Genomic DNA, 18,762 nt, shown 5'->3' on the forward strand with positions numbered 1-18,762 from the left:
GACATCATGGGTTCACCTGTTCCTCCATGCATCAACACAGATGACATCATGGGTTCACCTGTTCCTCCATGCATCAATACAGATGACATGATGTAGTCACATCATGGGTTCACCTGTTCCTCTTTGCATCAACACAGATGACATCATGGGTTCACCTGTTCCTCCATGCATCAACACAGATGACATCATGGGTTCACCTGTTCCTCCATGCATCAATACAGATGACATCATGTAGTCACATCATTGGTACACCTGTTCCTCAAAAGGAAATACTGCAGGTGACCAAGGATGCTATGACCTCATCATGTCTGAAATATAATACTAGATAGTCATTCACTGTCTATTAAGTCATTTTGTCTAAATATCTCATATGACAACACTCTGGCAAAAGCCAATCTCTCCCGCTCCAGAATTGAACGATTCCTGCTGTTGAAGTTTTGTAACAGGGCCCTTTACTGAAGCCTGTCTGAAACCAGACAACATATCACAAGGAGTCAGACAGAGCCCAGGAAACAAACGTAATGAGTGTCTGACTTGGCTTTAGCAAAGGCAATAGTCTCCCTAGAGTCTAGCCCAGGGTTGTCCAATTCATTCCCTAGAGTCTAGACCAGGGTTGTCCAATTCATTCCCTAGAGTCTAGACCAGGGTTGTCCAATTCATTCCCTAGAGTCTAGACCAGGGTTGTCCAATTCATTCCCTAGAGTCTAGCCCAGGGTTGTCCAATTCATTCCCTAGAGTCTAGACCAGGGTTGTCCAATTCATTCCCTAGAGTCTAGACAAGGGTTGTCCAATTCATTCCCTAGAGTCTAGACCAGGGTTGTCCAACTCATTCCCTAGAGTCTAGACCAGGGTTGTCCAACTCATTCCCTAGTCTAGACCAGGGTTGTTCTTAAACCAGGGGTTTCTAAAACTTAAGGAGTGCACATTTGTTTTTTTGCGCCTTTTTACTACACAGCTGATTCAAATAATCAACCAATCATCAAGCTTTGATCATTTGAATCAGCTGTGTAGTGTTAGAGCAACAAAAAAACATGCGGCTCCTGGGGTTCCCGAGGACCGAGTTTGGGAAACTGTCCTAACTAATCAGTGACAGTAAGTGATCAATCAAGTACAAGTGACGAGTTCAAACCTGAAGACACTCTGCTCTCCAAAGAATGAGTTTGACACCTAATGATATAATAATGGTAACTATGGTAACAATGTTTACCGACACAGGAATTATACTGTACTGATATACACATGGTACTTCATATAAAATGGTCACATAACAAGGTCAGTCTGATGAAACCAAACAACACTAAAGTTTGTTTATATATGTTTTATTTATTTTTGTCAGGTAAAAGCAGAGGGAAGAAGTGCTTTAGTCTGCGACAGCATGCAGCTTTAGGGGTCCTGTTTGTCCGTACTGAGAGCCTGAGGTAGAAGTTGCCCTTAAACACAGATCTAGGATCAGATTCCTCTCTATCAAACAAAACTGTAAGTCTCGGAAATCCCAGACCTGGGGCAACACTGTTAATGTGGGAGGCAACTCGTCTGCCTAGAGACAAGTCAAAACCTTAACCATTAGGGAGGAAGACCAAACTGACTTCAGATCATTCTCTAGTCAACTTCAACCCCATCCTACTCAGTTGGACTGGGTTAGCAGTATGATTTACTTTCCCTGAAATCCCAGTTGGGAGGATTGCCCGATTATACCTCATATTTCCAACCAGGATTTCTGGAAAACACAGGAAAAGTTATTGGAATTGTGCAACCCTAACACCAACCCTCTTATAATCCGGTCTACATAGCGCTATCATAACAATAACAGGTCTTATAGACAGTCTTCACTAGTCATGTGTACGACCACCGACTTAACAGCCTACTGTCATGACACAAACCCCGATTTGAGGTCAGCTACTTGGCTAGAGTTACTGTAGATATTGGAGGTCAGCTACTTGGCTAGAGTAACTGTAGATATTGAGGTCAGCTACTTGGCTAGAGTAACTGTAGATATTGGAGGTCAGCTACTTGCCTGGAGTTACTGTAGATATTGGAGGTCAGCTACTTGGCTAGAGTAACTGTAGATATTGAGGTCAGCTACTTGGCTAGAGTAACTGTAGATATTGAGGTCAGCTACTTGGCTAGAGTAACTGTAGATATTGAGGTCAGCTACTTGCCTGGAGTTACTGTAGATATTGGAGGTCAGCTACTTGCCTGGAGTTACTGTAGATATTGGAGGTCAGCTACTTGGCTAGAGTTACTGTAGATATTGGAGGTCAGCTACTTGGCTAGAGTCACTGTAGATATTGGAGGTCAGCTACTTGGCTAGTTACTGTAGATATTGGAGGTCAGCTACTTGACTAGAGTTACTGTAGATATTGGAGGTCAGCTACTTGGCTAGAGTTACTGTAGATATTGGAGGTCAGCTACTTGGCTAGAGTTACTGTAGATATTGAGGTCAGCTACTTGGCTAGAGTTACTGTAGATATTGAGGTCAGCTACTTGACTAGAGTTACTGTAGATATTGAGGTCAGCTACTTGGCTAGAGTTACTGTAGATATTGGAGGTCAGCTACTTGGCTAGAGTTACTGTAGATATTGGAGGTCAGCTATTCGACTATACTGTAGATATGAGGTCAGCTACTCGGCTAGAGTTACTATGGATATTGTAGCAACCAACGCTTAGCGACCTCTTCAACCGTTTTACCATCTCTTGGCGTAACGGTGTTGGGTTGACAGTCGTTGGACCTGTGCTTGAATCCCGGGTTGGGGCTAACCCCCTGAAATCACAATTGGCTATACCAAGCTAACGAGCTGACCTAAACAGTGGTATGTACCATAACGGGGAGGTCGGGGGGTAAATTAGGTAACATAAGCTGTATGTTTACTGGTTCCTATATGAGCAGGTCTACCTCACCGCTCGTCTCTACCGTGGCATAGCTTTGTCATTAGGAGGTGAAAATGGTGGTGGCCCCAACTAGGGTGGGTCGACCCGCGGGAATGCAGCTTGGTGCATTTCATGACCATCTAGGTAGGGCACAGGTGTCAAACTGATTCCACGGAGGGCCGAGTGGCTGCGTTTTTAACCGCTCCTACCTTGTACTTCATTGAGGAATTAAGGTCACTGATTAGTAAGGAACTCCCCTCACCTGGTTGTCTAGGTTTTAGTAAGGAACTCCCCTCACCTGGTTGTCTAGGTCTTAGTAAGGAACTCCCCTCACCTGGTTGTCTAGGTCTCAGTAAGGAACTCCCCTCACCTGGTTGTCTAGGTCTTAGTAAGTAACTCCCCTCACCTGGTTGTCTAGGTCTTAGTAAGGAACTTAGTAAGTAACTCCCCTCACCTGGTTGTCTAGGTCTTAGTAAGGAACTCCCCTCACCTGGTTGTCTAGGTCTTAGTAAGGAACTCCCCTCACCTGGTTGTCTAGGTCTCAGTAAGGAACTCCCCTCACCTGGTTGTCTAGGTTTTAGTAAGGAACTCTCCTCACCTGGTTGTCTAGGTTTTAGTAAGGAACTCTCCTCACCTGGTTGTCTAGGTTTTTAGTAAGGAACTCCCCTCACCTGGTTGTCTAGGTCTTAGTAAGGAACTCTCCTCACCTGGTTGTCTCAGTAAGGAACTCCCCTCACCTGGTTGTCTAGGTCTTAGTAAGGAACTCCGCTCACCTGGTTGTCTAGGTCTTAGTAAGGAACTCCCCTCACCTGGTTGTCTAGGTCTCAGTAAGGAACTCCCCTCACCTGGTTGTCTAGGTTTTAGTAAGGAACTCTCCTCACCTGGTTGTCTAGGTTTTAGTAAGGAACTCCCCTCACCTGGTTGTCTAGGTCTTAGTAAGGAACTCCCCTCATCTGGTTGTCTCAGTAAGGAACTCTCCTCACCTGGTTGTCTAGGTCTCAGTAAGGAACTCCCCTCACCTGGTTGTCTAGGTTTTAGTAAGGAACTCTCCTCACCTGGTTGTCTCAGTAGGGAACTCTGCTCACCTGGTTGTCTAGGTTTTAGTAAGGAACTCCCCTACTAAAGATCATTTGAATCAGCTGTGTAGCGTCTGAGCAAAAAGCAACACACGCACCCCTTGGAGTCCCAAGGACCAAGTTTGGGAAACACTGCACTCGGTCCTCCATGGAATGAGTTTGACACCTCTGATCTTAGGGCTGAATCCTAACTTTTTATGAAATTATCCTTCATTTAACCAGGGAAGTCTCAATGGGACTTTTTACTTTTAAGTGAGCCCTGGACTTGGGGTCGGTCTGTGCACTTTACTTGCATATTCAGGCATATCTCTCCCCCATTGACTTCAATGCATGATTTAGGCAGAGGTTACGATTCAGCCCTGTGAGTATAATGACAACCAGCAAGACCTTGGGCTAGGGGAGAACTGTAAAAACCATATGTGAAATAAAGTGCTCCCCAAACACTCTCCATTTAAATTTAAAACCAGAGGCTTTCATGTTCATTTATAGTCATGCTTGTAACATTATCAGCTAGCAATCATTTTTTTTTTAATGACCAGGAGCACACAGCTGACATCCCAATGAACATGAAAGCACATTAAGTTCTTCTTCTTGGAACTATCTGAACTAAAAGGAATTGAGCAGGAAAGGCGGCTTTTCAGTCACTCAGGTACATGTACAATGAGCGTATTCTAAAAGAAGGTGCTGTTTATAACACAGATACATTTTACGAGTCATGATTAACAACTTTAATAGTAATAATAATAATAATAATAATAGTAATAATAATAATAATAATAATAATAATATGTGGCCTAGAAGATCTCTTTTTATTTTTTTTTTTAAAACCCAAACCAGACTAGACTTTTGAGTAGCTTCTCGATGGGTTTCGGGCGGACTAGTGGTTCATGTCGATACGAGAAAAAGGGACACGAGTAACTCATTACTATTAGTTTAGCTACTTATGCATAATAAAAATGTTCATTTGATCAAATCAACATTTGTTGAGGAAAGACGACCATCGGGAAGCGTAATAAATGAAACTCTGTGTTAGTTTGGCTTGCTGACATTACAACGAAGACAGAATACAGATGCTTTTTGTTGTCGTCGCAGAAACAGGCAACATATGATATGAAACATTCATTTTGAACGAAGCTTATTAGAGAGAGAGAGAAACGTGATGATTCGTCATCATTCACCATCTTTGTGTTTACCTGAGATTCCACGTGTCCCTCAGGGTTGGACTCTTAATAACACTGACCCGGACTACTTGATTGATTGATCCCAAAGTCTAACAAGTTTACTAAGATCGCAGTCAAAGACATTCAAGCTAGCAGAGAAGGCTGATAATTACACTTATCGTCACACCAAAAGATCATCTCGCCTCGACCAAACACACCCGTCTTCACCTCATCATCAAAACACACCTGGCCTGCAGGTTCAAAACATTCAGTTCCCACTCCAGTCCATTATTACGCAACCACTCGTCAAAACCTTTCAAAAAATAATAATAATTAAAAAGTAAGTAGCAAAGAAAATGTTAAAAGGCTGTTGAGCTTCTAGAGGATTTTAACCACTTAGACCCCTATTCTTAATTAAGGAGTCTTCTTTCGTTTAAGACCGTCTTGGAATGCACTACACGGAGAGATAGAGATAAATATTGACATTACTATAAAGCATGATTACTGTATAGACACAGTGGCCTCCCTACCACTAGAGGCACCGAGAGCTATAGCACCCTTTTCAACAATTAACGCACTGACTTGTCATAACCCCTGAAGACATTCAGAGCATCTATTATTAATATATATATTTTTTTAAATATGCCGTTATATATTCAAATCCACGCTCTCCCATTGGTCACTCCTCGTCCACTGTCTCTCTCTTCGATTCGTCAGCTTTCTGTTCCAGAACCTGAGAGGTGGGGATTGGAGGGGGAAGGACCTCGACGGCAGCCAATGAGGAGGTGTCTTGTAGATCAAGGTCCTTCCCGGAAGATATATCTTCCTGGAAAAGGAAAAAGATGAGATATTATTGGTCTCACGCTGACCAGACAGTCCGCGTTACGTGTCCCGCAAAATAAAATGTAAAACATACATGTTACTCAATCATTTCAACCAAACAGCTCACACGCTTGCACTACAAGTCCCGCCTCTCCCATCTCCTCATTGGTTTTTAGGAGCATATACCCACGTGGGTGATTGAAAGATGAACTGAGGTCCGTCCAGTCGGTGGCTGTAATGCAAGCTAGCTAAATGTTTCAAATGGTGTTTTGACCTGTCCCCAAATGAATATAGTTGGTTCACAGTTGGTTTTGGTATTAAAATCCCTGACTGAATTGTTGATTCACTGACTCACCTGCTCTATGAATCATTGATTCACTGACTTACCTGCTCTATGAATCGTTGATTCACTTGCTCTGTGAAGTCCTGTGGTTCCAACTCCTCCCCGTTGGATTGACAGCTCGGGCTTGGAACCTCGATACCATGACTCTCCAAGATGGCTGCCTCTGACGGGGAGAAGGCGAGAGGGAAAAGGAAGGAGGAGAAAGAAAGCAGACAAAAAGGGTACAAACAGGGAAAGAGAAATGCTGTCCTTTATCCACTAGTGTCAAGCTACGTGCAGCCCCTCCTCTACCAGCAGCTGCGTGCAGCCCCTCCTCTACCAGCAGCTGCGTGCAGCCCCTCCTCTACCAGCAGCTGCGTGCAGCCCCTCCTCTACCTGCAGCCCCTCCTCTACCAGCAGCTGCGTGCAGCCCCTCCTCTACCAGCAGCTGCGTGCAGCCCCTCCTCTACCAGCAGCTGCATGCAGCCCCTCCTCTACCAGCAGCTGCATGCAGCCCCTCCTCTACCAGCAGCTGCATGCAGCCCCTCCTCTACCAGCAGCTGCATGCAGCCCCTCCTCTACCAGCAGCTGCATGCAGCCCCTCCTCTCACCTATATTAGCCCGTCTCTTCATCTCCTTCCGGCGGTTGGCGAACCAGTTGTACACTTTCAGAGCCGTGACACGCTCGAACTCAGACAGCTTGCATCCTGGGTAATAGTGACAGGGGAGAGATGGACAAGTGAATAGGTGAAATTTGGTGAGTCTTTTTGAACATAGGACTTAATTTGGTATTAAAATAACAAGTTGTTTAAAAAGGGGCATAAGAAAAAGGTAGGTATGAATTCATGATAATTGGGTTAAGAATAAAGACATTGGTTACAGGTGTGTGGATGGACTGTGCTTGAACCAAACTGACCAGGTTTCTGTATGACTGAGTTGCAGGCGTTAGCGATCTCCTCTCTCTTCGCTTCATCAGGGTACTGGTTCTCCATGAAGAAACTGACAGACACAACAACCAGCCAATAAGAACAGTGTTAGACAACCCCCCACCCATGGCATTAACCAGAAGCTACTACTGGCAAAAGCCCTACCTCGAAACCAGCTACAAAGCTAGCTGCAAAGCTACTGGCCGAACGCCTTAAAAACTCAAAGCTACCTCGAAAACGCTACAAAGCTACTGGCCGAAAACGCTACAAAGCTACTGGCCAAAAAACGCTACAAAGCTACTGGCCGAAACGCTACAAAGCTACTGGCCCGAAACGCTACAAAGCTACTGGCCCGAAACGCTACAAAGCTACTGGAGCATCACTTGAAATGGAGGAAGGAAGGAGAAAACATCCAGCTAGATTAGCCTCACCCACTGCTATTAAAGTGATGCTCCAGAGGATTGTATCGTTTCGGCCAGTAGTTCTGTATCCTGCCAGTAGTTGTATCGTTTCGGCCAGTAGTTTTGTATCGTTTCAGCCAGTAGTTTTGTATCGTTTCAGCCAGTAGTTTTGTATCGTTTCAGCCAGTAGTTTTGTATCGTTTCAGCCAGTAGTTTTGAAGCCAGTAGTTCTGTATCGTTTCAGCCAGTAGTTTTGTATCGTTTCAGCCAGTAATCGTTTCAGCCAGTAGTTCTGTTCGTTTCAGCCAGTAATCGTTTCAGCCAGTAGTTCATCGTTTCAGCCAGTAAAATCGTTTGGGCCAGTAGTTTTGTATCATGCCAGTAGTTTTGTATCGTTTCAGCCAGTAGTTTTGTATCGTTTCAGCCAGTAGTTCTGTATCGTTTCAGCCAGTAGTTTTGTATCGTTTCAGCCAGTAGTTCTGTATCGTTTCAGCCAGTAGTTCTGTATCCGGCCAGTAGTTCTGATCGTTTGGGCCAGTAGTTTTTATCGTTTCGGCCAGTAGTTTTGATCGTTTCAGCCAGTAGTTCTGTATCGTTTCAGCCAGTAGTTCTGTATCGTTTCGCCAGTAGTTCTGTATCGTTTCGGCCAGTAGTTCTGTATCGCTTCGCCAGTAGTTCTGTATCGTTTCTCCAGTAGTTTTGAAGGCCAGTAGTTCTGACAGATCACAACAACCAGCCAGTAGTTTTGTATCGTTTCAGCCAGTAGTTTTGTATCGTTTCAGCCAGCAGTTCTGTATCGTTTCAGCCAGTAGTTCTGTATCGTTTCAGCCAGTAGTTCTGTATCGTTTCAGCCAGTAGTTCTGTATCGTTTCAGCCAGTAGTTCTGTATCGTTTGGGCCAGTAGTTTTGTATCGTTTGGGCCAGTAGTTTTGTATCGTTTCGGCCAGTAGTTTTGTATCGTTTCAGCCAGTAGTTTTGTATCGTTTCAGCCAGTAGTTCTGTATCGTTTCAGCCAGTAGTTCTGTATCGTTTCAGCAAGTAGTTCTGTATCGTTTCAGCCAGTAGTTCTGTATCGTTTCGGCCAGTAGTTCTGAAAGTAGTGCTCACGAGCTAAAACGGGTCCCTAAAAATTGTGTACTACATCATCTATTTCCTATGATGTTACATCTTGCAAAACATAAAAATAAAATAAAAACATTTAAATGTGCAATTTGAATAGGTTACAAAACTGTAAGTGCTTAAAAACATCCCTGACTGCATTGCTAACCAATCAGACACTCTCATTGAAGTAGTACGGTAGATTAATGGAACACATTAGGTGGATTACATTCAGCACTGTTTACACTCTCCGTTTCTAGGCAATAAATAAAAACAAATCTCATTTTAAATAAACAAAGATTTATTGCACCACTTAATCCACCCTCTATCTTCCTCTTTTCCCTGTCTGAATAATAATAACTTCCCTTTACAAATAAACAGCAGGAGCACTTACACCCCCTCCGACTTCCTCCATCACACTAACCTACAGTATCGGGAGTGTAAACTAGCCCATAAAGAGAAGCAGCACTGCAGTTGCATTGCGTAATCCATAGAGCTATGTGACGGTGTGGCTGGTCTACGTGCCTGTTGTGTTCTCATTACGGAGAGTGACCTCTGCTTAGAAAACGTCACAGGAAGCAGAGTCGACCGCATTCAGGGGGAAACAGTGCGACAAAAGATCATTCTTGTACTTTGGATGCACTTGGCTTTTTATCAGTTAGAGTTTCTAAATCAGATAATAAATCATAAAAAGGCATTGATGGTAAAACATCTCGTCGTGACATCACCCACCACTAACATCAATAGACTCGACCACTAATAATTAGTGTAGGGGTAGAACAAAAGCCTGGACACCCCATAGCTCTCCAGGACAAAGTTTGTTGACTACTGCAGTAATTGTGATTAAAACCAGTTCTGGCAAGACCCCCCCCCACCATGTCCGAATACTGTGATATCTATGTTGACACAGATTCATATTCATTGAATTTAATTTGGGCAGAAGACATAAAACAAATACAATATTGTGTGTACAATGTGTTCCCAGAGGAGTATTTATAAAAAAAAACATATTTTTGATACACTAGACTGATCTTGTCCCAGGAAGTTGAGGCATTAGCCTTCTTACCCATTCCACTGAATAATGGTTGACTAATTTTGTCTTGTTAATATTTGCAATTAAGCAATATTTCACCTACGATACAAATCTGTATCATGACAAATATACAAAATAGTACCTTTATTCATTAAATATCAAATCAAAATGTTATTGGTCACATACACGTGGTTAGCAGATGTTATTGGTCACATGGTCAGCAGATGTTAATGGTCACATGGTTAGCAGATGTTATTGGTCACATGGTCAGCAGATGTTATTGGTCACATGGTCAGCAGATGTTAATGGTCACATGGTCAGCAGATGTTATTGGTCACATGGTCAGCAGATGTTAATGGTCACATGGTCAGCAGATGTTAATGGTCACATGGTTAGCAGATGTTAATGGTCACATGGTTAGCAGATGTTAATGGTCACATGGTTAGCAGATGTTAATGGTCACATGGTTAGCAGATGTTAATGGTCACATGGTTAGCAGATGTTAATGGTCACATGGTTAGCAGATGTTAATGGTCAAAGCAGATGTTAATGGTCACATGGTTAGCAATGTTAATGGTCACATGGTTAGCAGATGTTATTGGTCACATGGTCAGCAGATGTTAATCACATGGTCAGCAGATGTTAATGGTCACATGGTTAGCAGATGTTAATGGTCACATGGTTAGCAGATGTTAATGGTCACATGGTTAGCAGTTAAATAATGGTCACATGGTTCAGCAGATGTTAATGGTCACATGGTCAGCAGATGTTAATGGTCACATGGTCAGCAGATGTTATTGGTCACATGGTCAGCAGATGTTAATGGTCACATGGTCAGCAGATGTTAATGGTCACATGGTTAGCAGATGTTAATGGTCACATGGTTAGCAGATGTTAATGGTCACATGGTTAGCAGAGTCCCATGTTAAATTGGTCACATGGTCAGCAGATGTTATTGGTCACATGGTCAGCAGATGTTAATGGTCACATGGTTAGCAGATGTTAATGGTCACATGGTTAGCAGATGTTAATGGTCACATGGTTAGCAGATGTTAATGGTCACACAGATGTTAATGGTCACATGGTTAGCAGATGTTAATGGTCACATGCCAGATGTTAATGGTCACATGGTTAGCAGATGTTAATGGTCACATGGTTAGCAGATGTTAATGGTCACATGGTTAGCAGATGTTAATGGTCACATGGTTAGCAGATGTTAATGGTCACATGGTTAGCAGATGTTAATGGTCACATGGTTAGCAGATGTTAATGGTCACATGGTTAGCAGATGTTAATGGTCACATGGTTAGCAGATGTTAAACATGGTTAGCAGATGTTAATGGTCACATGGTTAGCAGATGTTAATGGTCACATGGTTAGCAGATGTTAATGGTCACATGGTTAGCAGATGTTAATGGTCACAAGCAGATGCTAATGGTCACATGGTTAGCAGATGTTAATGGTCACATGGTTAGCAATGTTATTGGTCACATGGTCAGCAGATGTTATTGGTCACATGGTCAGCAGATGTTAATGGTCACATGGTTAGCAGATGTTAATGGTCACATGGTTAGCAGATGTTAATGGTACATGGTTAGCAGATGTTAATGGTCACATGGTTAGCAGATGTTAATGGTCACATGGTCAGCAGATGTTAATGGTCACATGGTCAGCAGATGTTATTGGTCACATGGTCAGCAGATGTTAATGGTCACATGGTCAGCAGATGTTAATGGTCACATGGTTAGCAGATGTTAATGGTCACATGGTTAGCAGATGTTAATGGTCACATGGTTAGCAGATGTTAATGGTCACATGGTTAGCAGATGTTATTGGTCACATGGTCAGCAGATGTTATTGGTCACATGGTCAGCAGATGTTAATGGTCACATGGTTAGCAGATGTTAATGGTCACATGGTTAGCAGATGTTAATGGTCACATGGTTAGCAGATGTTAATGGTCACATGGTTAGCAGATGTTAATGGTCACATGGTTAGCAGATGTTAATGGTCACATGGTTAGCAGATGTTAATGGTCACATGGTTAGCAGATGTTAATGGTCACATGGTTAGCAGATGTTAATGGTCATGGTTAAGATGTTAAAAAATGTTAATGGTCACATGGTTAGCAGATGTTAATGGTCACTTGGTTAGAGATGTTAATGGTCACATGGGAGATGTTAATGGTCATGGTTAGCAGATGTTAATGGTCACTGAATAATGGTTAGCAGATGTTAATGGTCACATACACATGGTTAGCAGATGTTAATGGTCACATGGTTAGCAGATGTTAATGGTCACATGGTTAGCAGATGTTAATGGTCACATGGTTACAGATGTTAATGGTCACTTGGTTACAGATGTTATTGGTCACATGGTTAGCAGATGTTAATGGTCACTTATTCAGATGTTAATGGTCACATGGTTAGCAGATGTTAATGGTCACATGGTTAGCAGATGTTAATGGTCACTTGGTTAGCAGATGTTAATGGTCACATGGTTAGCAGATGTTAATGGTCACATGGTTAGCAGATGTTAATGGTCACATGGTTAGCAGATGTTATTGGTCACATGGTTAGCAGATGTTAATGGTCACATGGTTAGCAGATGTTAATGAGAGTGTAGCGAAATGCTTGTAATATCTTTGTAAGTAAAAGTTAACATGTAATAAATGTGTGTTAAAAAAAATAAAACCTACAAAGCCAGTAAAGCACTGTGATTATTTCCCATGTCAACTGTTTCAGATGTCTGTTGTTTTCAACCCCGGGATACACAGGAAAATAAATGAGAACCATGTGAAATGTTTTAAAACAAAATGTCCAAATGAACATGAATCTTGTCAAACGAAACATGAAAACAAGTTAAAATAATAACACTTCAACCATTCTATAGTAAACAAGACAGCTGCCTAAATAAATTACAGTAGATTATTTAAGTGATAATGCCAGAGAAGCCTGTGTTTGGAGGATATATAGTCTCGGGCCGGAAAACGTTCCAATATTTTTACATTTTTATTTAACTGAACTAAATTACTATCGCCCCGTTGCACTCACTTCTGTCATCATGAAGTTCTTTGAGAAGTTTTTTTTCACCTTTATTTAACAGGCAAACGTTCCAACATTTTTACATTTTTATTTAACCAGGTAGGCCAGTTGAGAACAAGTTCTCATTTGCAACTGTGACCTGGCCAAGATAAAGCAAAGCAGTGTGACACAGACAACACAGAGTTACACATGGAGTAAACAATAAACAAGCCAATAACACAAACAAGTCAATGACACAGTAGAAAAAATAAACTCTATATACATTGTGTGCAAAAGGCATGAGGAGGTAGGCAATAAATAGGCCATAGGAGAGAATAGTTACAATTTAGCAGATTAACACTGGAGTGATAAATGAGCAGATGATGATGTGCAGGTAGAGATACTGGTGTGCAAAAGAGCAGAAAAGTAAATAAAATATAAACAGTATGGGGATGAGGTAGATAGATTGGGTGGGCTATATACCAATGGACTATGTACAGCTGCAGCGATCGGTTAGCTGTTCAGATAGCTGATGTTTAAAGTTGGTGAGGGAGATAAAAGTCTCCAACTTCAGCGATTTTTGCAATTCGTTCCAGTCACAGGCAGCAGAGAACTGGAAGGAAAGGCGGCCAAATGAGGTGTTGGCTTTGTGGATGACCAGTGAGATATACCTGCTGGGACGTGTGCTACGGGTGGGTGTTGTTATCTTGACCAGTGATCTGAGATAAGGCGGAGCTTTACCTAGCATAGACTTATAGATGACCTGGAGCCAGTGGGCCTGGCGATGAATATGTAGCGAGGGCCAGCCGACTAGAGCAGTATCCTCCAAACACCGGCTTCAAGGGCATTATCACTTTTATACAACGGATTACCAACATATTCAGATAATGATTGACATATTTTCATTAAAAAACAAACATATTTTGATGAATTTATTCATACCATTTCATCCTTCCACAAGATAAAGTCCCGACACAAATCTAGGGTTGTTACCCAAGATGGCTGGTTGTTCGTTCTATTGGTTTGGTTACCAGGGTCGCGACCCAGTCGTTCAGTCTTTTTGTTCTGTATCTATGGACTCGACCCAGTCGTTCAGTCTGACTGTTCTGTATCTATGGACGCGACCCAGTCGTTCAGTCTGACTGTTCTGTATCTATGGACGCGACCCAGTCGTTCAGTCTTTTTGTTCTGTATCTATGGACCCGACCCAGTCGTTCAGTCTTTTTGTTCTGTATCTATGGGACGCGACCCTGTCATTCAGTCTTTTTGTTCTGTATCTATGGACCCGACCCAGTCGTTCAGTCTTTTTGTTCTGTATCTATGGGACGCGTCCCAGTCGTTCGCTCTGAATGTCCCATTGACATACTGGCTGGCAACATTCTGATCCCTTGCTAGCTAGCCAACCAACTATGGCTAACTCAGTCACGTCGAACAGTGCAGACAGAATAACAGTAGCTGCATTTGTTTAAGCTGTTTTCTAGTGACATTTATTTGAATACGTCTATAATAATGAGCTAACGAGGTGTGATTTCAGCTGGCGTAGAAAATGTGCTCTCTCGTCAGGACACCTGTTGTTCAGAGGAGCTAGCCAACAACACAGCTACAGTAACACAATCACTTCAAACTGAATCAGGACACCTGTTGTTCAGAGGAGCTAGCCAACAACACAGCTACAGTAACACAATCACTTCAAACTGAATCAGGACACTGTTGTTCAGAGGAGCTAGCCAACAACACAGCTACAGTAACACAATCACTTCAAACTGAATCAGGACACTGTTGTTCAGAGGAGCTAGCCAACAACACAGCTACAGTAACACAATCACTTCAAACTGAATCAGGACACTGTTGTTCAGAGGAGCTAGCCAACAACACAGCTACAGTAACACAATCACTTCAAACTGAATCAGGACACTGTTGTTCAGAGGAGCTAGCCAACAACACAGCTACAGTAACACAATCACTTCAAACTGAATCAGGACACTGTTGTTCAGAGGAGCTAGCCAACAACACAGCTAACACAATCACTTCAAACTGAATCAGGACACTGTTGTTCAGAGGAGCTAGCCAACAACACAGCTACAGTAACACAATCACTTCAAACTGAATCAGGACACCTGTTGTTCAGAGGAGCTAGCCAACAACACAGCTACAGTAACACAATCACTTCAAACTGAATCAGGACACTGTTGTTCAGAGGAGCTAGCCAACAACACAGCTACAGTAACACAATCACTTCAAACTGAAGCCGGAAAGACTGCATACTAGCTGTCTAGCAAACTCGACTTTATTTGATATAATAGCAGTCGCTCTCTGAGAGTGCTTTTCTTACAGGTGTGGGTCAATATAGATCATCAATCAATCAAATGTATCTATAAAGCTCTTTCTACGTAAGCAGACAGTTGGCTAGTCAACTGGAAAGTACTGCACTTTGATTGGCTCACCTCTCCATGATTGACTGGCACTCCTTCCTCCAGGTGAACCTGCTTCCCCTCCGCAGCCTCAGAGGACCGCCCGCCACCCCGCCCCTCTCCCCAGGGCTGACCCCCGTCCTCCAATCAGGCTCCTCCTTCACCAGGGAGCGCATCGACAGGGTAGCACCTACATGGGCCGTAATGAGAGGGGGAGGAGGCGAGAGAAAGGGAAGGAGGCGAGAGAAAGGGAAGGGAACGAGGCGAGAGAAAGGGAAGGGAACGAGGCGAGAGAAAGGGAAGGGAACGAGGCGAGAGAAAGGGAAGGGAACGAGGCGAGAGAAAGAGAAGGGAAGGAGGCGAGAGAAAGGGAAAGGAAGGAGGAGAGAGAAAGGGAAGGGAGGAGAGAGAAAGGGAAGGAGGCGAGTGAAAGGGAAGGATGCGAGAGAAACGGAAGTGAGGAGGCGAGAGAAAGGGAGGAGGAGAGAAAGGGAAGGAGGCGAGAGAAAGGGAAGGAAGGAGGCGAGAGAAAGGGAAGGGAGGAGGCGAGTGAAAGGGAAGGATGCGAGAGAAACGGAAGTGAGGAGAGAGAAAGGGAAGGGGGCGAGAGAGGGAGTGAGGGAAGGAGGTGAGAGGGAGTGAGGGAAGGAGGTGAGAGAGGGAGTGAGGGAAGGAGGTGAGAGAGGGAGTGAGGGAAGGAGGTGAGAGAGGGAGTGAGGGAAGGAGGTGAGAGAGGGAGTGAGAGAGTGAGTTTAAACATCAAGAGAAAGTAACCCATTGTAACTATTAGTTATGAGAAAGAAGTTCAATCACATGACTGTCGTATTTTAATAAGGATTTGGACTTATTGGATACATGACATCCCTCGGACTGACAGTGGGACACAACGTGGACACAGACAGGCATGCAGGCTATGTGATGACAGGATGTGTCAGACAGACAGGGGTCACTGAGTGCTGCAGTGTCTTTTTGATTTTTTTTACTTTCGACTTTGGTAATGGAATTCAGAGTTGGAGCTAAAACCTGGACTAGTAAAAACATCACCTGCCTCGTGCCTGAACAGCCACAGACAGAACTGAGGAGAGAGAGAGGGTTGAGCCCTGTAAGAGTGGTTGCCTGTTCTGGGCATGGGTGGGCAGGGGCTTGCTGTTACCTGGCTGTTACCTGGCCGTTACCTGGCTGTGCCTGCTGTGCGGCAGCAGTGTACCATGGGAGGAGGTGCATCAGCAGCTCTCTCTGTCTGCCCCAGGTGGTAGAGGTAGTGGCCGCGGCCGTGGCGCCCGTAGCGGCGTTTCCCACCATCCCTGTGACGTCTCTGTCCCCTCCCCTGGCGGGTCCAGAGCCCAGGTTCTGGCCCAACCCCTGGCCGAGACCACAGAGCCCCTGGCCGAGACCACCGAGCCCTGGGCCCAGACCCGCCGGGCCGTGCTGGCTTTCACTCCATCTCAGCCCTTCATTAAGGACAAAACCAAACCAGTGGTCAGGTCAGGCCACAGACGTATCTAAGTAGGCATACAGAGTTTGGGCAATATTGGTTTAAGATTTAGGCCTAGAGTTAACCTACAGTCCTACAGTCAATCAAAATTAGATCACCTGTTTGTATGTCTATCAATATCAATTTATAATTTAATCTTACGGACTTCATCCAATAATTTTTGTGGCCACAATGTGTTAAGTTAACAAGAGAAGCTTTGAGATTACTGTTCTGAATAGGTAAATAGCAGACAGGTCCAGAAGTTTAGTAATGAAGTGCCCACCAGGTAGAAAGGCATAGAGAAAGGCAACACGTTAGCATCATTGTTAGTATTAGATGGGGTTATTATGGTTAGCCTGTTAGCCATGTAGGAATGAAAACCAGCACCGGAATTCTACCTCTCCAGGATCAGGACTGAGAACCACACAGAAGCAGCATCAGCAAAGCTTGGGGAAGAAGGGAAGAGGACAGGGGGATGGCATGAAGAAGGCAGGGGTAGGTAGATTGTTCATGAAGGCTTCTTTTCATGCATTTTGGTCATGTGACATAGGAGTGAAGCACTAAAGTGACAGATTAAACATTGTAATATTTAGGCTAATGTCTTTGCTGATGTAGAATTGAGCAAACAGTTTCATTTTCAGAACACTTCTAGTGCATCTATACATTGGTCTGTGTGGATGTTTATTGTTGACTTCTTATGAGGGCACGACGTTCCTGTAGCCTGGGTTTAGATGGATCGTGACATTCCTGTAGCCTGGGTTTAGATGGACGGATCGCAACATTCCTGTAGCCTAGGTTTAGATGGATGGATCGTGACGTTCCTGTAGCCTGGGTTTAGATGGACGGATCGTGACATTCCTGTAGCCTGGGTTTAGATGGATCGTGACATTCCTGTAGCCTGGGTTTAGATGGATGGATCGTGACGTTCCTGTAGCCTGGGTTTAGATGGACGGATCATGACATTCCTGTAGCCTGGGTTTAGATGGATGGATCGTGACGTTCCTGTAGCCTGGGTTTAGATGGATGGATCGTGACGTTCCTGTAGCCTGGGTTTAGATGGACGGATCATGACATTCCTGTAGCCTGGGTTTAGGTGGACGGATCATGACATTCCTGTAGCCTGGGTTTAGGTGGACGGATCGTGACATTCCTGAAGCCTGGGTTTAGGTGGACGGATCGCGACGTTCCTGTAGCCTGGGTTTAGATGGATGGATCGTGACATTCCTGTAGCCTGGGTTTAGGTGGACGGATCGCGACGTTCCTGTAGCCTGGGTTTAGATGGATGGACAGACACCACACTCATCCACTAGAGTTTCACTTCAAACCAGATGACTTTCACATAATTGATTAACATCTACAGCAAAGGCTGGTTTACAGTCGTCTATTGACATGTCTGTCGACAAATAACGTAGCGACAACATTCAATTGTCGTCCGACGTCAAACTTGTTGTCGTCGTTATGACAACGAATAAACCCAAAACAGCAGCCCGGCGCTCCAAACGGAAGTCTATTTCAACACCAATAAACCCATCTGTTTAAAAATTCAGGAAATGTCAACCTAGCAAGCCAGGACACTAAAATCATTTTTACAAACAATGTTTTGGTTCGTTGCTAGCTAGTTAGCTACAATGCCTTCAGAAAAGTATTTATGCCCCTTGACCTTAGCCACATTTTGTTGTGTTGCAGCCTGATAATAACAGGGATTAAATCGAGATATCGTCACTGGCCTACACACATTTACATTTTTACATTTAAGTCATTTAGCAGACGCTCTTATCCAGAGCGACTTACAAATTGGTGCGTTCACCTTATGACATCCAGTGGAACATCCACTTTACAATAGTGCATCTAAATCTTTTAAGGGGGGGGTGAGAAGGATTACTTTATCCTATCCTAGGTATTCCTTAAAGAGGTGGGGTTTCAGGTGTCTCCGGAAGGTGGTGATTGACTCCGCTGTCCTGGCGTCGTGAGGGAGTTTGTTCCACCATTGGGGGGCCAGAGCAGCGAACAGTTTTGCCTGGGCTGAGCGGGAACTGTACTTCCTCAGTGGTAGGGAGGCGAGCAGGCCAGAGGTGGATGAACGCAGTGCCCTTGTTTGGGTGTAGGGCCTGATCAGAGCCTGGAGGTACTGAGGTGCCGTTCCCCTCA

General features: G+C 44.0%; 1 protein-coding gene across 4 annotated transcripts in view; it reads right to left on the reverse strand.

Moving 5' to 3' along the window:
• Window positions 1–1,303: 1,303 nt before the first annotated feature.
• LOC115128747 (homeobox-containing protein 1-like) overlaps window positions 1,304–18,762 on the reverse strand; it is a 37,270-nt gene continuing 19,811 nt past the window's right edge. For 2 of the 4 annotated variants that reach the window (XM_029658886.2, XM_029658885.2), the window contains 6 exons: window positions 16,316–16,591; window positions 15,174–15,330; window positions 7,165–7,247; window positions 6,860–6,955; window positions 6,314–6,432; window positions 1,304–5,930 (listed from right to left, as the gene is read on the reverse strand). In XM_029658886.2, coding sequence (XP_029514746.2) covers window positions 5,784–5,930; window positions 6,314–6,432; window positions 6,860–6,955; window positions 7,165–7,247; window positions 15,174–15,330; window positions 16,316–16,591 — 878 coding nt within the window. In that variant the 3' untranslated portion in view covers window positions 1,304–5,783. The remainder of the gene's footprint in view (window positions 5,931–6,313; window positions 6,433–6,859; window positions 6,956–7,164; window positions 7,248–15,173; window positions 15,331–16,315; window positions 16,592–18,762) is intronic. The other 2 variants (XR_010463861.1, XM_029658887.2) reach the window with 2 other exon arrangements.

Source organism: Oncorhynchus nerka, linkage group LG4 (genome assembly GCF_034236695.1).
Source record: "Oncorhynchus nerka isolate Pitt River linkage group LG4, Oner_Uvic_2.0, whole genome shotgun sequence".
Taxonomy (NCBI): Eukaryota; Metazoa; Chordata; class Actinopteri; order Salmoniformes; family Salmonidae; genus Oncorhynchus; species Oncorhynchus nerka.